The sequence below is a fragment of the Carettochelys insculpta genome, chromosome 1, assembly GCF_033958435.1.
Source record: "Carettochelys insculpta isolate YL-2023 chromosome 1, ASM3395843v1, whole genome shotgun sequence".
In the NCBI taxonomy this organism is placed as follows: Eukaryota; Metazoa; Chordata; order Testudines; family Carettochelyidae; genus Carettochelys; species Carettochelys insculpta.
Window position 1 is genome coordinate 235,175,184 of NC_134137.1, and position 19,325 is coordinate 235,194,508.

General features: G+C 50.0%; 1 protein-coding gene across 2 annotated transcripts in view; it reads left to right on the top strand.

The window, feature by feature from the left end:
• Window positions 1-19,325, top strand: part of LOC142017430 (alpha-2-macroglobulin-like) — a 59,328-nt gene that overhangs the window by 22,938 nt on the left and 17,065 nt on the right. Inside the window, exons 18-26 of one of the 2 annotated variants that reach the window (XM_075002261.1) lie at window positions 3,358-3,481; window positions 4,174-4,402; window positions 5,507-5,633; window positions 6,284-6,405; window positions 13,714-13,765; window positions 14,163-14,246; window positions 14,668-14,844; window positions 17,665-17,749; window positions 18,937-19,093. In XM_075002261.1, coding sequence (XP_074858362.1) covers window positions 3,358-3,481; window positions 4,174-4,402; window positions 5,507-5,633; window positions 6,284-6,405; window positions 13,714-13,765; window positions 14,163-14,246; window positions 14,668-14,844; window positions 17,665-17,749; window positions 18,937-19,093 — 1,157 coding nt within the window. The remainder of the gene's footprint in view (window positions 1-3,357; window positions 3,482-4,173; window positions 4,403-5,506; window positions 5,634-6,283; window positions 6,406-13,713; window positions 13,766-14,162; window positions 14,247-14,667; window positions 14,845-17,664; window positions 17,750-18,936; window positions 19,094-19,325) is intronic. The other variant, XM_075002271.1, reaches the window with a different exon arrangement.

Below are 19,325 nucleotides of genomic sequence, written 5' to 3' on the forward strand. Positions count from 1 at the left end.
CCACCGCTAGCCCTGGAAAAACCCCACCTCCCCCTCCCATCCCTCTCCTATTCCACCAAGGCTCCACTTCTTCCTGAGCCCACCCATGCCTGTAACCCCTGCCCCTGCTCCGTCACTCCCCACCTCTGTTCTGTCCCCTCCCTGCCCCTGCTCCATCATTCCCTGTCTCTGTCCCCTCCCTGCCCCTGTTCCACCTCTTCCACCAAGCCTCCACTGCCTCCCCACTTCTCCCCATTCCAGTTCTGCACCACCTGACTCCATCTCTTCCTCCACACCCCCTTCCCTGAGCAGCAGGAGTCCCCCCCGCCACCCACCCTCCCACCCACCCACACACACACACACACACACACACACACACACTTGCCAGAGGCAGTGGGAAGCAGAGGGATCCAGCTCCAGGATGCTTCACTCCCGCACGCTGCACCTCTCTGCTTCATGCCAGCGAGTGTCGTTCATGGTTCCAGCTCTTTCTCCAACTCTCCCATGAGCGACACAGCTAGGAGCCAAGGGAGCAGAGTGGGCTGGGGCTGGGTCACTCTGTTCTCCACAACCACCAGGTAGCAAGGGCATGGGCCCAATGCTGGCTGCTGGCACGAGGCTCTTTGCTAGATGCCCGAGCTCCACGGTGTGCAAAGCAAGCAAACCAGGGCAGCTGTACAAGCTTGTCCATCGATATTTGACAAATGGTCGAGTTTTCCCATGCTGCTCCATGAACAGCCCTATTTTGGGATGGCGCTAAGGGGTCTGAGATAGGGGGAGTTGGACTCGTGCCAACATAACACTGAGCAGATGCTGGACCCCCTTGTGGGGACCCAGGGTTCAACAGTTCCTAACCTGGGGTTACACATCAGTGTAGATGCTCAAGCTATGATGAACAAACCCAGGGTCTGCTAACCAGAGCTCTCATACCCCGGGCTACGTTGTAATGTAGGCATGCCCAGTGTGATCTTGTGGAGAGGGCAAATTGCATGTTGTTCCCATCTCTCCCATTGCCCTGGTTAGCCATATCACTTCCTTGTGCCTTCATTTCTTTAGGGAGAGCTCTGAGATTAGATGATTAAATGTTAGTGTTAATTATGATGTCATTACGTTCATGGAAATGACAAGGACAGAGATCAGATCCCAGACCCTCTAATCCAGTGTCCTCGTTCCTATTCCAAAACATCATACTACTGGGCTGTAAGTGGCAGGATCCTGCCTCATGACCATGTTGGATCAGCTCTTTCACTTTTCTAGTTCAGAGTCTCTCTTCAGACAGTGGCCAACGGCAACCACTCTGGAGGAAGGTGAAAAAGCTCAGCACTCCACCTTACTATATTAAGTGCCAAAAGTCTTCCTGGTTATGGCAGGTATCTGATTGTGCCCTGGAGCCTGGGGACTAAGATCCCTGGTCTTCTGAATCCTAGCTGGTGTCACTAGTATTGCTGCTACCCTTAGTCAGATACAAGCACAGGGCATTTTTTTCCGTGCAACTCTGAACATTTGGCCTGTATGGTGTCTTGGGGTGATGAGTTCGATGGGTTGATTCTGTAGTAAATGGATGTAGGAAGGGCTCCACAGGCTGTTTCAACAAAGTGATGATGTCTGGCTGGACTTCCCATGTGCTCCATGATTGGGGGAGGGAGATTACACGTGTTGATCCATCCTTACAAGCCCTAGAAGACAGTTGAAAAAGAGACGGTGCTGAGCTCATAACTGGGTAATAGAATTGTTTTGTTTTCCCCCAGTGGCTCCTAAAAAGTTCAGACAAGACAGCTGATGATGTTGGGAGTGTGGCGTGGGGAAGGGAGTGACTGGTTGCAAGCAGAGATAGGTCTGAGTTTAGGTCTGAATTTGGAAGGAGGGTTTCAAACCTAGAGTTTAGAATCCAGACTGTCACAATGTGGGAACAAAGTGCCCTGGTCCCAGCTCTGGAGCAGACGTTGCTATGAGCTATGCAAGGCGGCAGGTGGCTGTATGCTCCTGGAAGGGACAGGGCCTTGGGCAAAAGGAGCAGGGCTGAGCCAGCCAGCCCTTAGCATAGAATCAAAGGGCTGGAAGGGACCTCAGCAGGTCATCTAGTCCAGCCGGGACTGAAAAACCTCCAGGGACAGAGAATCCACCACGTCTCTAGGCAACGCATTCCAGTGCTTCACTACCCTCCTGGTGAAGTAGTTTTTTCTAATATACAACTTATACCTCTCCCTCTTTAACTTCAGACCATTGCTCCTTGTTCTGCCATCTGACATCACTGAGAACAGTTTCTCACCCTCCTCTTTAGAGCTCCCCTTCAGGAAGTTGAAGGCTGCTATTAAATCACCCCTCAGGCTTCTCTTCTGTAAGCTAAACAAGCCCAAATCCCTCAGTCTCACCTCATAGGTCTTGTGCTCCAGCCCCTTAATCATTTTTGTTTCCTTCCACTGAACCTGCTCCAGAACATCCACATCCTTTCTATACTGGGGGTGCCCAAAATTAGACACAATATTCCAGATGTGGCCTCATCAGTGCCAAATAGAGGGGAACAACCACTTCTCTAGATCTGCTCAAAATGCTCTTCCTAATGCACCCTAATATGCTGTTATCCTTCTTGGCTACGAGGGCGCACTGTTTACTCATATCAAGCCTCTCATCCACCATAACCCCTAGGTCCCTTTCCGCTATACTGCTGCTTAGCCAGTCAGTCCCCAGCCTATAACAATTCTTGGGATTCTTCTGTCCCAGGTGCAGGTCTCTACACTTCTCCTTACTGAACCGCATCAGATTTATTTTGGCCCAGTCCTCCAATTTATCCAGTATTGGAGGGGTAGCCGTGTTAGTCTGGATCTGTAACAGCAACAAAGGGTCCTGTGGCACCTTATAGACTAACAGAAAAGTTTTGAGCATGAGCTTTCGTAAGCACAGACTCACTTCATCAGATGCAGCATCTGATGAAGTGAGTCTGTGCTCACGAAAGCTCATGCTCAAAACTTTTCTGTTAGTCTATAAGGTGCCACAGGACCCTTCGTTGCTGTTACAATTTATCCAGGTCACTCTGGATCCTATCTCTACCTCCAATGTATCTACCTCTCCCCCTAGCTTGGTGTTGTCTGCAAACTTGCTGAGGGTGCAATCCAGTCCCTCATCCAGGTCATTTATGAATATGTTAAACAAATGCTGTCCAGGGCTGTAGTTGCAATTTAAAGAGCCCATGGCTCTGGCCTCTGCCACTACCACTGTTGCTCTAGTAGCAATGGCAGTCAGGCCTGGGCCCCTTTCAAATGCCAGACCCCTGGACAGTTGCTCTCTTTGCCCTTCTGCCCCATCAGTGGGCCTGTTCCTCATATGGAATGAAGCCTAACATGCCACCTTTCTCTATCTTACCTCCCTCATCATCTAAAGCGAGGCTCTCATATGACCCAACAGATATGCTTCATAGCATGGTGGAAGATGTCACTCCTCACTTAGGGGAGACCGTCCGGAAGTATTTCCCTGAGACATGGATTTGGGATTTCGTTCCAGTGAAGTAAGTACTGTTTATGTGATATGGTGAATACAGTCAACTGGATTACAGAGACACTCGGAAGAAGTTATTCAGACACCATCTGAGGTGTTTTTATCCGTCTATGATGGATGTGGTATAGATTAGAGATGGACAGGTAGATGGAGGGAAGGCAGGAAGTAATTAGTTCTCCTAATGTAGCACATCCACTCCTTCTCTGTGTAACTGAGAGACAGCCAATTGCGTGAATTGCTCAGGGGGCTGTTAATTGATCCTGCACTAGGCGAACTGAATTGTCAGAGAGATTGTGTGTGTGTGTGTGTGTGTGTGTGTAAAGGGGAGTGGGAGAGAGAGCGAGGGTGTAATAGCTTTTTGGTCCCAGCTCTGGTGCAGATGTCACTATTAGCTATGCATCTCATCCTGCTGTGTATCCCTGTGTCTGAGGTGTTTTCTGTTGACCACTGTGGAACCCCACCCCCAGTCCTGTTATTTGAATGGTTGGTCTGCGGAGCTGAATGTAGGATGGGCTGGGAGGAAATGCTCTGTGGTGAGCTTGTAATAGCCACCCAGCATGCCCATGCCCAGTGTTTCCAAGGGACCCGGCAGTTACAGATGTTAGGGGGAGTAATTCAGATGCTATAAGGGACACAATTGTTTCCTCCGGTGCTATGAAACCTTCCCCCTGCCCCATGTCCTTCTTCTTGTTTTGCCACCAGCTCAGCTGAAGGTGCTGATTTGGCTGTGACCATCCCCGACACCATCACAGAATGGAAAGCCAATGCCTTCTGCACCTCGAGCGACGCTGGCTTCGGCCTGTCCCCGACCGTGTCCCTCACAGCCTTCCAGCCCTTCTTCCTGGAGCTCACCCTGCCCTACTCCGTGGTGCGCGGTGAGGCCTTCTCACTAAAGGCCACTGTCTTCAACTACCTGACCCGCTGCATCAGGGTAAGAGACATCACACTGCTGCTCAGCAGGGGCAGGGAGGAGACCACATAGGCCAGCTCCAGCTCAGCTTCCCTAGGCAGCTGATCGGTCCCTAGGGAAGTGTTCTGTGACGGTGGTGAGAAAGGGTGATGGACGCTAGGTGTGTGGTGCCACAGGAGAACAGAGTGAGTGTGTGGAAGAAGGAATCTGACCAATGTCTATGAGCTACAGATACATCCAAGTCCAACTTCCTGAACAGCTGAAGGCATCTGGCCTTAGACCTCCTATGCCTATCTCATGAGCCCATGTCAAGCACGATACTTAGTGTGACTGCATACTGTACATCACCCCTCACTCGAGCAGAGAGCCCAGCCTTCCTGGAAGGGACAGGTGCTTGGCCTTTGGCCTCCTGCCCCATAACACCCCCAGCTGCACTACAGCTGTTGGGAAACTCACTGGTTTGTCATGCCCTATTTTATCCATGACCCACTAGCCTCCACTGTATTCTTGTCCCAGCCCAAGAGGTTGGAAGGGACACTAGAAGGGGGTCCCTGCAAAATTGTGATGGCTTCTCTCTCCGTTTTTATTGAAGTAGGATTCATTGTAGATAAAGTGATTCAAGAACAAGCTCCACAGTGTTATGGGCCCCCTCGGCCCTTTCATCCACTCCCCCATCCCTCCTCTGCCCTTCGCTACACTCACTGGTGGTCCCCAATTCTCTTTTGTCTCAGCTACCCCAGACTGTTCCTCTCCCCCCACCACCAGCACTTCACCTCTTCCCCTGTCAAGACTCCAGAGAGCTCTCAGACTAGTACCAAGGCCGTAAATTTGGAGCCAACACCTTGTCTTTCTTCACACACCTGGCCCTGTGTCCCTCAGGCCCTGCAATCACCGTTTTTCTCAGAGCCACGTGCCCAGCACTCTACCCTCCTCAGTTTCCTGCACTTGCCCAAAGTGCAGTACCCCTCAGCCTTCCCTCCCTCAAACCCCACCCCACCAAATGCCTGCGGCCCCCACACTCCCTGCCCCCTTTCCTCCCCTGCACTGTCCCAGCTCTGCTTACCTCCACCCCGCTCCAGCCTCTGTCTCTCTCTGCCTGATGACACCTCTCTGTACAATTGACAGGTCAGCATCTCACTGGCTCCATCTGCCAACTTCTCAGCTATCCCTGAGAAGAAGGAAGAAGAATCGTATTGTCTCTGTCTGAATGGGCGAAAAACAGTGTCTTGGGCTGTGACCCCAAAGACTCTAGGTAAGGGACCCAATAACTCCAGAATCTCAGAGTCACCAAAACCAAAACCTCTGCTTCAGGGATCAAATGGCTTCAATATTTCTGGAGAAGATACTGGGTGGCTCAGCCTCTCTGAAAGGGACTGATCAGCTGTGAAAGGAGGAGGGCTGGCCTTGTGGCTGAGGCACTGGCGTGGACTTGAGACCTGGATTCAGCATCCAGCTGCTGGGCAAGTCAGGTCTCCATGCCTCAGTTTCCCCTTCTGCAAAATGAGAATAACACCTTCAACCATGCCTTGGAGGTACCAGGCACTACGGAGATGGAGATCATATAAATACCTGGATTGACAGAGTGGTTAGGTCTGAAATTTTCAATTAAGAAGTTGATGGCTCTGAAACCATGCAGGGACCAGGGGTGGGAAGGGGCAGAATCTGAATACCTGCCCCTGCACCTTCCTCCTATCCACATTGCCCAGCCCCATTCAGTGGAGCCATTGGTGCTGAGGGATTGGGCACCTGGTGCAGAGCTGTGCTGAAGGGGTAGCCGCCTGCACGCGACCTGAGCTCTGCCCTCTTTGGAGAGGTTTCTCTGCAAAGCCGCACACCACTCGAGTGACACTGACAGCCCTGTACTGCAGTGCCTGGCCAACAGCTTCTCCTTCTGTGCTTCAGGGAATGTGATTTTCTCAGTGAGCGCTGAGGCCCTGAAGACAAATCTGCTCTGTGGGAACGAGGTGGTGGAGACCCCGGATAAATGGCGGAAGGACACAGTGATCAAACAGCTGTTAGTAGAGGTAGGTGGGCTGATTTGCTTCTTGTGATACAGAGCAGTAGTTTTCCACCAACATGCCACGAGAACTGTCCAAGGGTGCCATGAAACTTTGTCCATTTTCCTCCCCAAGGTGGCTCTTTGCAGAGCCACTGTGAGGAGAAATGCCAACCCCACAGGACCCCGTTCGCACTGGGAGGCAGCTGAAATGCTGCTTCCCGGCCTGAACAAGCTGGGGGGGGCAGGGCTGGAGCGTATTGGAGCTGGGACCTGGTTTAAATGCTGTGTCCTGGCTCCAGCGGGCTGGTGGGGAGGGGAGCTGCTTTCAGTGGTTACTTGTTTACGCAACATCCCTAGCATGGCATTGAGCAGATTTTGAAAATGTGTCTGTGCTCATGAAGACCCTGTGCTCTGTGGTGGATTCGAAACACTAATGCATTTGACCCTTGTGTAGCTTGTTGTGTGCACTACTATGTTGTAAACTTCTCTAGTAAGACTGTAACCACAGTAAATGTAGGTAAAGGTGATGTTTATGAGCAATTAATTCAGCTGAAAAAAGTGAGTGTGCTGTGCAATTGTTTGTCCCATTGGAGTGTGCCCTGTTACTGAAAAGGTTGGGAACCACTGGTGTAGCGAAGCCATAGTAACTTACTGCTGTGTAGTGACAACGGATACAATGCTGCAAATGTTCTCTGCTTTAAAAGGAAGCCCTAATGACTTAATATGATCTCAGCAATAGCATTCTCTATTGTTGTAAAGGGAAGCCGCAATAAGTCACTGCATCAGTGAACAGAAAGTGCAATGCTGCATAACTTCTCAGAGAAAAACACAGGTATCTTGTTGAACCATGTGATTGAAATGGTCAGTAAAGGCGATAAGTTTGTCACAGCCGTGTCTTTTGGGACAGAACCAGGACTTTTAGGTTTTGTCGTGACAGCAGGCTCTCAACAGGGGAAATTTGCATAGCTCTATTAAATTCAGTGCAACTCTGCAGATTTGTTCCAGCTAAGGACCTGGATAATGGGCTTTGCAAATAAAGCTGTGTGAATGCCTCATTTTTTGGTTGCTGGCCAAACTGAAAAATCACACAAAGAATCATTGTGGGTCAACCCAAACGAAGATGTTTCAGGGGTTTTCAATGAACCAAAAAAGAAAAAAATAATTTCTAGTACAACAAAATATTTGATACGAGGTGATATGAACCATTTGTTTCTTTTTTAAAATTGTTTTACCTTTTTTCAGCATGAACTTGAAGTAAAATTTATAAAATATCATTTTAAGTTGAAAAATCAAAACATGAAATGACCTTACAAAATGCTCTTTAACTGAGCAATTTTGGGAATTTAGCAAAAAGATGAGAAATGTTTTATCATTTGGTTGCAAAACTATAGAAAGTCTCAAGGTAATGTAAGCCATGTCCCCTCTTTTCTATTTATTTGACTTTCTTACAGTACTTTGCAAAGAAGAACCCATGGTTTTCTATATGTTTTACATGCCATACAGCCAGTCTAAACTGCATCTCTTCATGTAAACCTTCATAGTTATTGTGTGTCAGAGGGAAGTCATGAGAACTCATTACATAATCTGACTGGAGCAATATCACATGATAGAATATGACCACTTGTTTCTCCCTGAAAGGAAAGCACTAAGCTTTTTTAAATAGTTTGTAGTAAGCAGTAAAATATGATCTAATACCACAGTGCCTCTCTGAACTAAAGAACTGCAACCCACTAGATCAGTATCAACTCAAAAAATTACAAAAACCACACCTTTGTAAACTTCAAGGTAAGAATGAGACCTGTTTCCAGTTCTGGGTATCATGTTTTCGGAAAAACATGAGCAAACTGGAGTGAGAACAGCAAAAATTATAATTAATTTTGCAGCCAAATGATTTTAAATAAGCAACAATTCACTAATAATTCAAACGTGTTTTTCAAATGCAATCGCTCTCCCATGTTCCATTAGTGAGGCTGATGTCTGAGGAATGCTGAAAGAATCAGTCACGTTGGCTACGTCTACACGTGCACCCAACTTCGAAATAGCTTATTTCGATGTTGCGACATCGAAATAGGCTATTTCGATGAATAACGTCTACACGTCCTCCAGGGCTGGCAATGTCGATGTTCAACTTCGACGTTGCTCAGCCCAACATCGAAATAGGCACAGCGAGGGAACGTCTACACGCCAAAGTAGCACACATCGAAATAAGGGAGCCAGGCACAGCTGCAGACAGGGTCACGGGGCGGACTCAACAGCAAGTCGCTCCCTTAAAGGGCCCCTCCCAGACACACTTTCATTAAACAGTGCAAGATACACAGAGCCAACAACTAGTTGCAGACCCTGTATATGCAGCACGGACCCCCAGCTGCAGCAGCAGCAGCCAGAAGCCCTGGGCTAAGGGCTGCTGCCCACGGTGACCACAGAGCCCCGCAAGGGCTGGAGAGAGAGTATCTCTCAACCCCCCAGCTGATGGCCGCCATGGAGGACCCCGCTATTTCGATGTTGCGGGACGCGGATCGTCTACACGTCCCTACTTCGATGTTGAACGTCGAAGTAGGGCGCTATTCCCATCCCCTCATGGGGTTAGCGACTTCGACGTCTCGCCGCCTAACGTCGATTTCAACTTCGAAATAGCGCCCAACACGTGTAGACGTGACGGGCGCTATTTCGAAGTTACTGCCGCTACTTCGAAGTAGCGTGCACGTGTAGACGCAGCTGTTAAGTCCTGATCAATGGTCACCGACTGGTTGATCATGATCCCTATTAGTGCAAGCAGTGCTACTGCTAAGGCAGGCTTGTTCCCTGCCTGCCCTGGCTCCATGCCACTGCAGTTCTGTGGGTGATGCTGGGGCCTCGGTGCACTGCTCCTACCAGCAAGCACTGTCGCTCAGCTCCCGTGGACTGGGAACAGAGAACTGTGGCCCATGGGAGCCGAAGGAGTGGTGGTGGCAGAGAGGGGCAGTGTGCAGAACTGGGCCACATAGGTGCACTGGTTCCTTCTGGGAGTAGCATTGGGCCGGCACCGGCAGGAAGCAAGACTTAGCTCCACTATGCGTCCACATGGCAGCTGCCTGCAGTAAGTGCAGCCTGGCTGGAGACCATACTCCAGTCTCCAGCCTCATCCCAGAGCTGGCACCCCATGCCCTCTCCCGTTCCCCAAGCCACAGACCCAAGCCCTTTCCTGCCCCCAAGCTTCCTCCCAGAGCTTGCACCTGTCCCCCTCCTGCAGGCCAACCCCCTGCCTCAAGCTCAGCCGAGAGCTCCCTCCCACATTGCAAAACCCTGGGCCCCATCCCAAGACAATTCCCTCTTTCAAACCTAGCCCCTGCCCCAGCCTGATGAAAGAGAGTGAGGGAGAGGGAAGGGAGGGATGGAGAGAAGGAGTGTGGAGTGGGTGCGGCAAAGCTTGAGGAAGGGGCAAGTTAGATCTTTGTTTGCCCTTAAATTCAAAAAGTGACCATGGGCATAAAAAGAATGGAGACCTCATGTCTAGAGACAGTGGAGGTAGAACGAGATAACAGTTCAAATATGTGACCCTTTACAGAATTCTGCACCGCTGCATGGGCACAGGATTCATGTCATCTGCAGGTTTCTTTGCTTTCCTGCAGGAAAAACACTTCAGAGGAGAAGTGCACACTCCCTTCCCTGGCAGTGTGGAGCAGCTGGAGGAGACTTACATCCCTGCAGGGGCGGGATGTTGGGGAGAAGGCTGGGTAGGCAAATGAGTGAGAAAGCAAAAGAGAAAGAGACTGACACATAGGCAATGGGTCACTTGGAATCCCGGCACCAGTCAACTCTGCCCAGGAGCCTACGACAGGTGTAAAAGTTTGAAGGCTCCTTTACATTTCTAGAGTGATGTAGAGCAGCCCTGTTGTAAATAACAATATGGTCATAAATACCTACGGGTTTTGAGTGATTAGTGTGGATCTAAATTGTTGAATTGGAAAATTTTCCAGCAGCAGATTCCTCCTCACAGCAGGTATAAGAATAGGGTAGACAAACATGTCAAAGATCTGGGTTTACTTAGTTCTGTCTCAGAGCAGGGGCTTAGATTACATGACTTCTCAAAGTTTCTCCCAAAGCTGCATTTCTGTGATGGTATCATGCTGCAGTCATTCTGTTCTGGCGTTGGTTTTAAAATTAGCCTATGCACCAAGTGAAATTTGCATTGTATCTTGCCAGTTTTCAAAAGATAGGGACAAAATGATTGGGAGATTTTTTTAGAAAACCAAAATAAGTGAGTTCAAAGCATTTTCATCTGAAAAAGTATTCGCTCCGCTTCTTTCACGTTACTGGAAATAACCAACTTCATCTCAGGCTGATCTCACAGTTCTAGAAACATAAAGCGGATTCTCACAGAGTTATTAAGGAGGTGAAAATTGAATTTGAAGTTGTAGGACCAGAGTGACAGCTTTAAATGTGCAGGGTATGCTAGTATTTCTCCTGTAATTTTAAAGTGCTTATTAGTGGACTATTCTCCTCTACACCCAGAAGCAGAAACTCTCCTCTGTGTATGCTCAGCTAACAAAGAGTTAGAGCAGACTGAAAGATGGGATCCTCCCCGCACCCCCAGTTAGGAATTTGCCCCTAGAAAAAAATTATTTAAAAAAATATTTGGTCAGTGCATTTGTGCATTTGCATTTCCAGTGAAAATGTTCAGAATGAAATTCAGCAGCAGATTTGTCAGACATTCATTTTGAAACATTTTGAGACAACAGAGAGATAGCCGTATTAGTTTGTATGCTAATAAAACAAACCAGCGGTCGTGTAGCATTTTAAAGACTAACAACATGATTTATTTGGTGATGAGCTTTTGTGGGACAGATGTGAAGAAGTGGGTCTGTCCCACTAAAGCTCATCACCTAATAAATCATTTTGTTAGTCTTTAAAGTGATACATGAGTGCTGGTTTATTTTATTTTGAGACAAAACAAAGTTGCTCGTATCAGTCTCAAATGTAGTAGCATTTTAATTTTTGCAAGTTATTTTTAACATATGAATTTAACACCCCCTCACACCCATGCCCATGCACACACTATTTAATTTTTTTCTGCTTTTCTGATTAGAGAAAATGAGGGAAAAGCTTTTAAAATATGAGAAAGTGAGGGAACACCCAACTTTTCACCCTTTATGACTGTTTTCCCACTGGCCAAAGTTGGAAAACAAAAATAAAACGGGGGAAACCTACTATTCTGAGATGAAAAAAAATGAAGGGGGGGCTTGGCTTGTATTCCAGCAAACGAAACTAGGTAAAGGCTATTATCCAACTCAATTTATTTCCCAAGTTTGTCAGAAAACTTTCGGTTACCTTAACAAAAGATGGGGCTTTTTCTTTAGCTCAAGCCATTGGAGCTAGAGCCTTTAGAGCAGGAGAAGCTGCGCACCATTCCTGTTGTAGCCATAGAGAGTTGTAGCCACAGTGTGAAAGTGACCAGATGCCCTGGTTTTACAGGGATAGTCCCAATATTTGGGGTTTTCTTCTTATATAGGATCCCGTTACTCCTCCCCACTCTCCCACTTGCTATCTGGTCACCCTACACCAGGAGTCTCAAACTCAATTTACCTTCGGGTCAGAGCCAGTCTTCAGGTAATCCAAGAGGGCCAGCAGACACCCCTCTGTGGCAGGGCTTGGGGCTGGAGGGGGAGTCTCCACACACACACACCAGCCCCACCTGCCAGCCCATGCACTCTGCACCTACATACATGGAGATATACATACCTGTCCCGTAAAACTGGAAGGGACCTCAAGAGGTCATGGAGTCCAGTCCCCTGCCCTCACAGCAGGGCCAGGCACCATCCCTGACAGATTTTTTTTTTTTTTAATCTATTTGTTCCAGACCCCTAACTGGCCTCCTCAGGGACTGAGCTCACAACTCTTGGTTTACAAGGCTCATATGTTCCCTGGCAATCTAACCCCACCCTGGGGAAGGGGTGTGCCCTGAACCACTAGGGGGAGCTCAGTGGGGCTAGATCACCTGCAGCTTCCAGCTGCTCGCTCTGTGCCACTGCTGGCATGTCCCTGCGGCCCGGGGGAGGTGTGGGCACAGCTGTTTCATCCATAGGGTAGCTCAGCATGGCTGGCCTGGGCTTTTAGGGGGCCCTGCAGCAGCTGCCCCAACCATAGGATGGACCCCCATACCCAGGCTAGCCTGCAGGGCCCTGGGTGGGCTTGGGCTGGCAGCCGGGATCCAGTACCGGCACTCGCTGCGGCAGTGGGAGCCTCGGGGAAGTGGAGCTCTGCAGCAGCCTGCTCTGCTCCACCGCCGTCTCCCAAGCCAGCCCATGCTGGGGCTGGGGCTGGGGCGCTCCACTGCCTGCCTCCGCGGCGAGGCCGAGTGACTGGGCTGGCCTGGGAGGGGGCAGCAGAGCAGAGGCTGCTGCGTTGTGTCACTTCCCCACGGCTCTCGCCACCTGAGTGTGGGGAGGGCCTGACCCTTGCTCCCACCCTGCACCAGGCACCCCAGTGATCCCAGAGGCCGCACGCCTCAGGGGAGGGGGCTGGAGGGAAGGGTTCAGTGGGGGAGAGGGGGGGAGCGGGAGTGGGAAGAGGCAGAGCCGGGGTGGAGCAGGGGCTGCGCTTCGGGGAAAGGTAGGGACACCCGCAAGGCTGCCGGGACTCACAGACCAGCAGCCATTCACGGGTCCAGTAGTGGAATGCTCAGGCATAGTCTGATGGTCTGAAAGCCCACCCTGCACGGTACCTAATGGGGAAGTTCTACGTGGCCATGCAGTTGTTAGAGTATGTCACTTCTAGAGCACTTTGGCCCTGACTCAGCAAAGTTCACAAGTGTTTCATATGAGGCACCTGTGTGTTCCCACTGATGTCAACCAGACTTAAACATAGGCACCTGGCAGGGCCTAGCACCTGCATTGTCACTAGCATCACAGCATACCATCAGCACCAGCACATGGTGTGGAGCAGGGAGTTCTCTTGGTGCAGCAAGCAAAGCCTCTGTTTTGCAGCTTGTTATCAGCAACTTCTCACCCACGGCATAACAGGGCAGTACCTTGCTAGTAGCCAGTTCACAAGTCCTGGCTTGACAAGGTCCTGGCTGGGATGACTTAGTTAGGGTTCATCTTGCTGGAAGCAGGGGGCTGACCTAGATGACCTACTGAGGTCCCTTCCAGCCGAAGGGTTCTATGATTCTATGATCATCTGCCGGCTTTATGAGAACTTTTATTACATGAGATTTGACAATCTCCCTCCTTCTCTGATTTACTCCCTTCTTTCTTTCTTTCTTGTCTCAGATGTTTCTGCCCAGGTGCTCAGTGTGTCTGCAGGTTCTCACCTTTCTCATTTTCCTTCCCTCTCCCTTTTTCTCCCCGCCACAAAGCCTGAAGGGTTTGAAAAGGAAACAACCTACAACTTCCTGCTCTGTGCAGCTGGTAAGCACCTCATCCCTCTTGATGTTCTCTGCAAAGGGAAGGGTGGAAACTGCAGGTGTCTGAGGGGAAGAGCTAACCAGAGGCAGGAATAGGGAACTGAAGTTACAAATGGGAAGGTGCCAGAGGAAAAGCCAGAGATGGCAGTTCCCTGATCCCACCAGGTGGTGGCACCTCACTCCATGTGAGGTCTGGAGGATCCATGCCTGAAGGGGAGCTGGGGAAGGATGGAGGAGGTCACTGCAAAGCTATGGAAGTAGCTGCTAAAGGCAGGGAGCCCCTATGCAGTGATGTGGGAAATAGCGCAACAGGGGCAGTGTCCCAGCACCTGTTCTGGGGCCTGGTCACTGCTACTCAGGGGGAGATTTAATGTGAGCCCATCTCTCTGACTTGTCCCCAGGAAAGACAGTGCCACAGCCAATGTCCCTGAGGCTCCCAGAGAACGTGGTGGAGAGCTCAGCCAGAGCCTATTTCTCAGTGCTGGGTAAGTGAGGAGTCCGAAAAGCTCGTCCGGGGGTCCTGCTGCCAGCCCTCTCCTGCCTGGCAGTCTACCCATTCCACTCCTCACCCCTTTGTTTGCCTGTCACTGCCTCTCTCTTGCTCCCTTACTGCAGTCATCTCTGGCTAGCACTTCATCTTCTTTTTCTCTCTACTTGCCCCACCTCTGCTTCTGTGCCCAGCCTACTGCTCCCGTCTGTCCTTCCCAGAGCCTTGGCTGTTCCATGAGTACCTTCCCTCCCAGAACATGCTTCTCTGCATTGTGTGTGTCTCTCTCTTTCCCTCCTATTACCTGTGATCTCACAAGCCTGTGATGGGCCTCTCACACTGGCATCTGGGCTTTGCAGTGCACTCTGCCTCCCTGGGCTACTTCTGCGTGACATTGACTCCGCGTGTTTCCCACCTAGGCGACATCCTGGGCACGGCCATGCAGAACCTGCAGCAGCTCATCCAGATGCCCTTTGGCTGCGGGGAGCAGAACATGGCCCTGTTTGCCCCCATCATCTATGTCCTGGACTATCTGAATAAGACGGGGCAGCTGAACAAGGAGATCGAATCCAAGGCTATTGGATACTTGGTGACTGGTGAGGAGGGATGGGGCTTTTGTTTCCTGACTTACTCCCTTCCAAGGTCATGCTGGGAGTTTCTGTGTCTGCCTTGCTCAGATGTTGCTTCCATGGGGAGGGAAGGACAGACTGAGGGACCACCCATCTGGGGGCAGGAGAGGGCAGCCACATGTACATTCTCAGCCCTGTCCTCAACACTCCGCTCTCACCTTAGCAAAGCAGACTCTGCTCCAGTGGTCCCTCTAATTTTTTTTTTCGGTCCATGAGTGGAATAAATTTTGTCGTGTGAACGAAAACCTGTGCAGATGTGCTGCACCATAGAAACACATGCTTCTGGCTGTGGGAAGTTGTAGGCACTCTGCTAATCAGCTGCACGGCACCTGAGTCTCTGCTGGCTGGCTGTCCAAGTGCTCAGCTTACAGTGAACACTCGGCTCCCCAGATGACCCATAGGCCTTTCCTAACCGCCAGTGCATTGGCAGAACCATCACAACTGACCCACTTGCCGCGCACCTTTGAACGGTGCCTCTGACACCCCCTCCCACCCCACTTCCCCCCAGAGGTTCCCTTTCCCAAGAGCTCCTCAGAGTAGTTACCCATTTATCACCACTGTTGCAGTAGGTCACTTCCCAGCGGGGGTGTGGTAGCATGGGAGCATGCTTGGATCTAGGATGACATCTAGGAACACAGAGAGCTTTACTCTCTGGAAATACTCAGTGGGAGACAATGGGTCTGTGTAGACTGCAAGTATGTCAAACATGCGGCCCAATCAAAATTTTTTTCAGCCCCCAGCTAAATGTACCCCCTCCAGCAGCTCCAGCCCTGCGGACCAGCAGCGGGAGCAGGAAGAGAATTAAAAATACCTTAAATTTATATTTAAATTAAAAATTACTGTATATATGCAAATAACAACAATTTTACACATCAAATTTTATGAACCATTAATCAAATTGTACAACAATAAAATTCAGATTAAGTATTAAATCCTCAATTAAAATTATTGCGTCATAGTCAGGCAACACCTGAAAAAATACTATAAAATATACCTAAAACCTAATCTCTAATCATAAATGATTGCAACTTTCCAATTACAAGAAGTCCTGTGGCACCTTATAGATTAACAAATATTTTGGAGCGTCTGATGAAGTGGGTCTTTGCCCACGAAAGCTTATGCTCCAAAATATCTGTTAGTCTATAGGGTATCACAGGATTTCTTGTTGTTTTTGAAGATATAGACTAACACGGCTACCTCTCTGAGACTTTCCAACAGAAGCACTTTTTTCCTGTATTAAAACAAAAAGCAGTCAAGTAGCACTTTAAAGTCTAGCAAAATAGTTTATTAGGTGAGCTTTCGTGGGACAGAGCCACTTCTTCAGACCATAGCCAGACCAGAACAGACTCAATATTTAAGACACACAGAACCAAAAACAGCAAGCAAGGAGGACAAATCAGAAAAAGATAATCAAGGTGAGCAAATCAGAGAGTGGAGGGGTGGAGGGGAAGGTCAAGAATTGGCTCAATCTAATTCTTGACCTCCCCCTCCCAACCCCTCCACTCTCTGATTTGCTCACCTTGATTATCTTTTTCTGATTTGTCCTCCTTGCTTACTGTTTTTGGTTCCCTGTGCCTTAAATATTGAGTCTCTTCTAGTCTGGCTATGGTCTGAAGAAGTGGGTCTGTCCCACGAAAGCTCACCTAATAAACTATTTTGCTAGTCTTTAAAGTGCTACTTGACTGCTTTTTGTTTTGATAGTGTATGGACTAGCACGGCTTACTCTCTGTTACTGTTTTTCCTGTATGTTTGTGCAGACCTAAGTAGGCTTTGAGTTTGCCATGCTAGAGGAATAGCACAGCCAGGCTGCACTGCCCTGGCTCTTCCTAACTGTACTAGGACGCTAACCAGCCAATAAGACACTGAGCATGCTCAGGCAGTCCTGGCAATGGGCACAGGTAAGTTGGCTGTTGATGAGATGCAAGGCAGCAATGAAAAGCTGGTTGGTTCGGCAGGTCTGGCCCTCGTAGTTGGACATGTGTGCTGCTCACAGTGAATTCAAGGCTCCTCTCTGAGGTTAAGAGCTCATGAGGGTTCCACATATGAAAGAAACGTAAACACACATTAGCGAGGAAAATTGGTAAAGCTCCTATTTCCCTAATGTGGACACGCTCTGTGCCGGTAAAGCCAGTGGCCACGATTGGGAACACACGCAGCTCAGAGCTGCTGACTGACTATGGGCCCTTCCCACATAGTCACTTTTCAGAACAGCCCCACATTGGGTCACGTGTTTCATTAGTCCTCATTCTCCATCTCTGCTCCACCTTCTACTTAATGAGGTTTTCAGTCTTTCAGAGGCAACCGTCCCATTCAAGCAGGTCCGTGAACCTGGGAAAGGCAGTTAGTAGAGGCACATCATCACCCTGTTCCAGCACCATCAGTTCACACCGAATAGAAGACAATAGAGACAGAAGCTGTTTTAGGAATGGGAGGACTGGCTGGCTCTTATACTCTATATTGCACCTGCTGCTACATCTAAGACTTAATCTAAACCCAGCTTTGGAGCAGTGTAACTACTGCAGTTTACAAATTAATAATAATAATTTAGTCAGTACATCTGCTGGTGTGGGTGCAGTTGACCCCTGTCCCTTCTGGGGAGCAAGCTTTGCTGGGTTAGCACTTTTATTCTGTCAGAACAACATCCAGACTGGGGACTTGCAAAATTTTAACTCCTCCGGCGCTAGCCATCCAGCTTTGCATGTAGACGGTGCTGAAGATTCTCTCTTCCTGGTTGACATCTACAGCTGGATGTCACTGCAGTAAAACACTCCTTCATCTCCCTTTCAGGTTACCAGACACAGCTGAATTACAAACACCAGGACGGCTCCTACAGCACATTTGGGCCACGTTCTTGGCAACCAGGGAACACATGGTAAGATTTAAGTGCTGCTGAACTCTTTCCCTTCTCTTGTAACCTGGAGCTTGCCCATTGTTCCCAGGTGCTGATGATGCTGGGACACAGAAGAGAGGAGGCCATCTAGAGCTCAGGGATAAGTCATCTATGAGAAGCACTAGGAAAAGGAGATCTACTTTAGTTCATATACTAGAGCTTGCTTTTAGGATTAATAGTCATTTACAGCACCCCAGTTCCCTGCTCAGCTCATGCTAGAGTAGCCTGGGGCCTTCTCTGACTTGCTCCAGTTGGCCTCAGTTCCATGAGAACCAACCTTATGCACAGCCAGAATACAGCACTCTCCCACCACTCACCTTTTGTACCAGGCGGTGTGTGGAGGATGGCTTAAAACTGACAGCAAAAGAGTACCCTGCTGGGCTCCCTTTGTGTTGTCTATGGTGAGCGCAGGGCTCAGAACAGAGCAGAGAATCCATCACAAAGTCTGGTTTTTGGACACCTGACCTTTCAGAAATGATGTATTTGGTCCTCAGCTGGAAAAGTTTGGCCACTGCTGCCCTCAGAATAGGGAGGAGCTGCTAACTGAGGCTGCACCCATCACAGCCCCTTGATGCTAAGTGCAGGCTTTGCAGGAGGAGCAAATGGGTCCTGCAGGGAATGGAAGAGGGCAGCTCACTGGGGATTACTCTTCCCTTTGTCACTATGGACTCCATTGTCTCAGTGTTCTGGCTCTAGGGACCCGTGCTGCCGGGAACAGGGCGGGTGGCTCAGGCAGGAGCATTCTCCCTCTGAGTGCTGATCTCTGACCCATGCAAGGGGGTGCTGTGCTGCGGCTTTTACGATAAAAAAGTGCAGAGCCTGTGTCCTGGGCCTTCCTGGGCACTGAGGATTCTGAGGTGGCTCTGCACAGCCCCTGCCTACCCCCACACAGTGCCCCGGCCATTTGCCATCAGTGCAGGGAACTGGCTCACGTCCTGTCCTAAAATGGGCAGTGCTGCTGTGCCCTGTCAGACAACCTCTGGGTCTTGTGCCCAGACTCTGCTGCATGTCGGGGAGTGGGTGAGTGAGTGAATGGCCCCCTGCCCCATGGCTACCAGCTCTCTGGGCCCTGCTGCTTCCCTGCCAGCTGGTGATGCCCTGGGACCCCGTCCCCACCAGAGCGCACAGGGCCGGGAGGAAGCTCTCACCGCAGCCGCTCTCTGTTGCAGGCTGACGGCCTTCGTCCTCAAGTCCTTTGGGCAGGCCCGATCCCACATCTTCATTGAGGAGAGGCACGTCCAGGATGCTCTGACCTGGCTCGCTGGCAAGCAGAAGGAAAACGGCTGCTTCCGCAGCTCTGGGACACTCCTGAACAATGCCATGAAGGTGACGTATCCACCCAGCTGGCTCCCCTGGGCTTCATGGGACCTGTACAGGCCTCCTTGGTACCAAGAACGCCTGTCACTCCGCCTGGGCGCAGCTCAGCTGCTTCAGCACAGGGGGCTGGGCAGGGGGTTGGCAATAGGGCAGGTGGGACTTAGTGGTGGGGAAGTATCACACCCAGCATGGAGTAACCCTGCGCCGGGGAAGGGAGAAGAGGGCAGGTACAGGGAAGGCA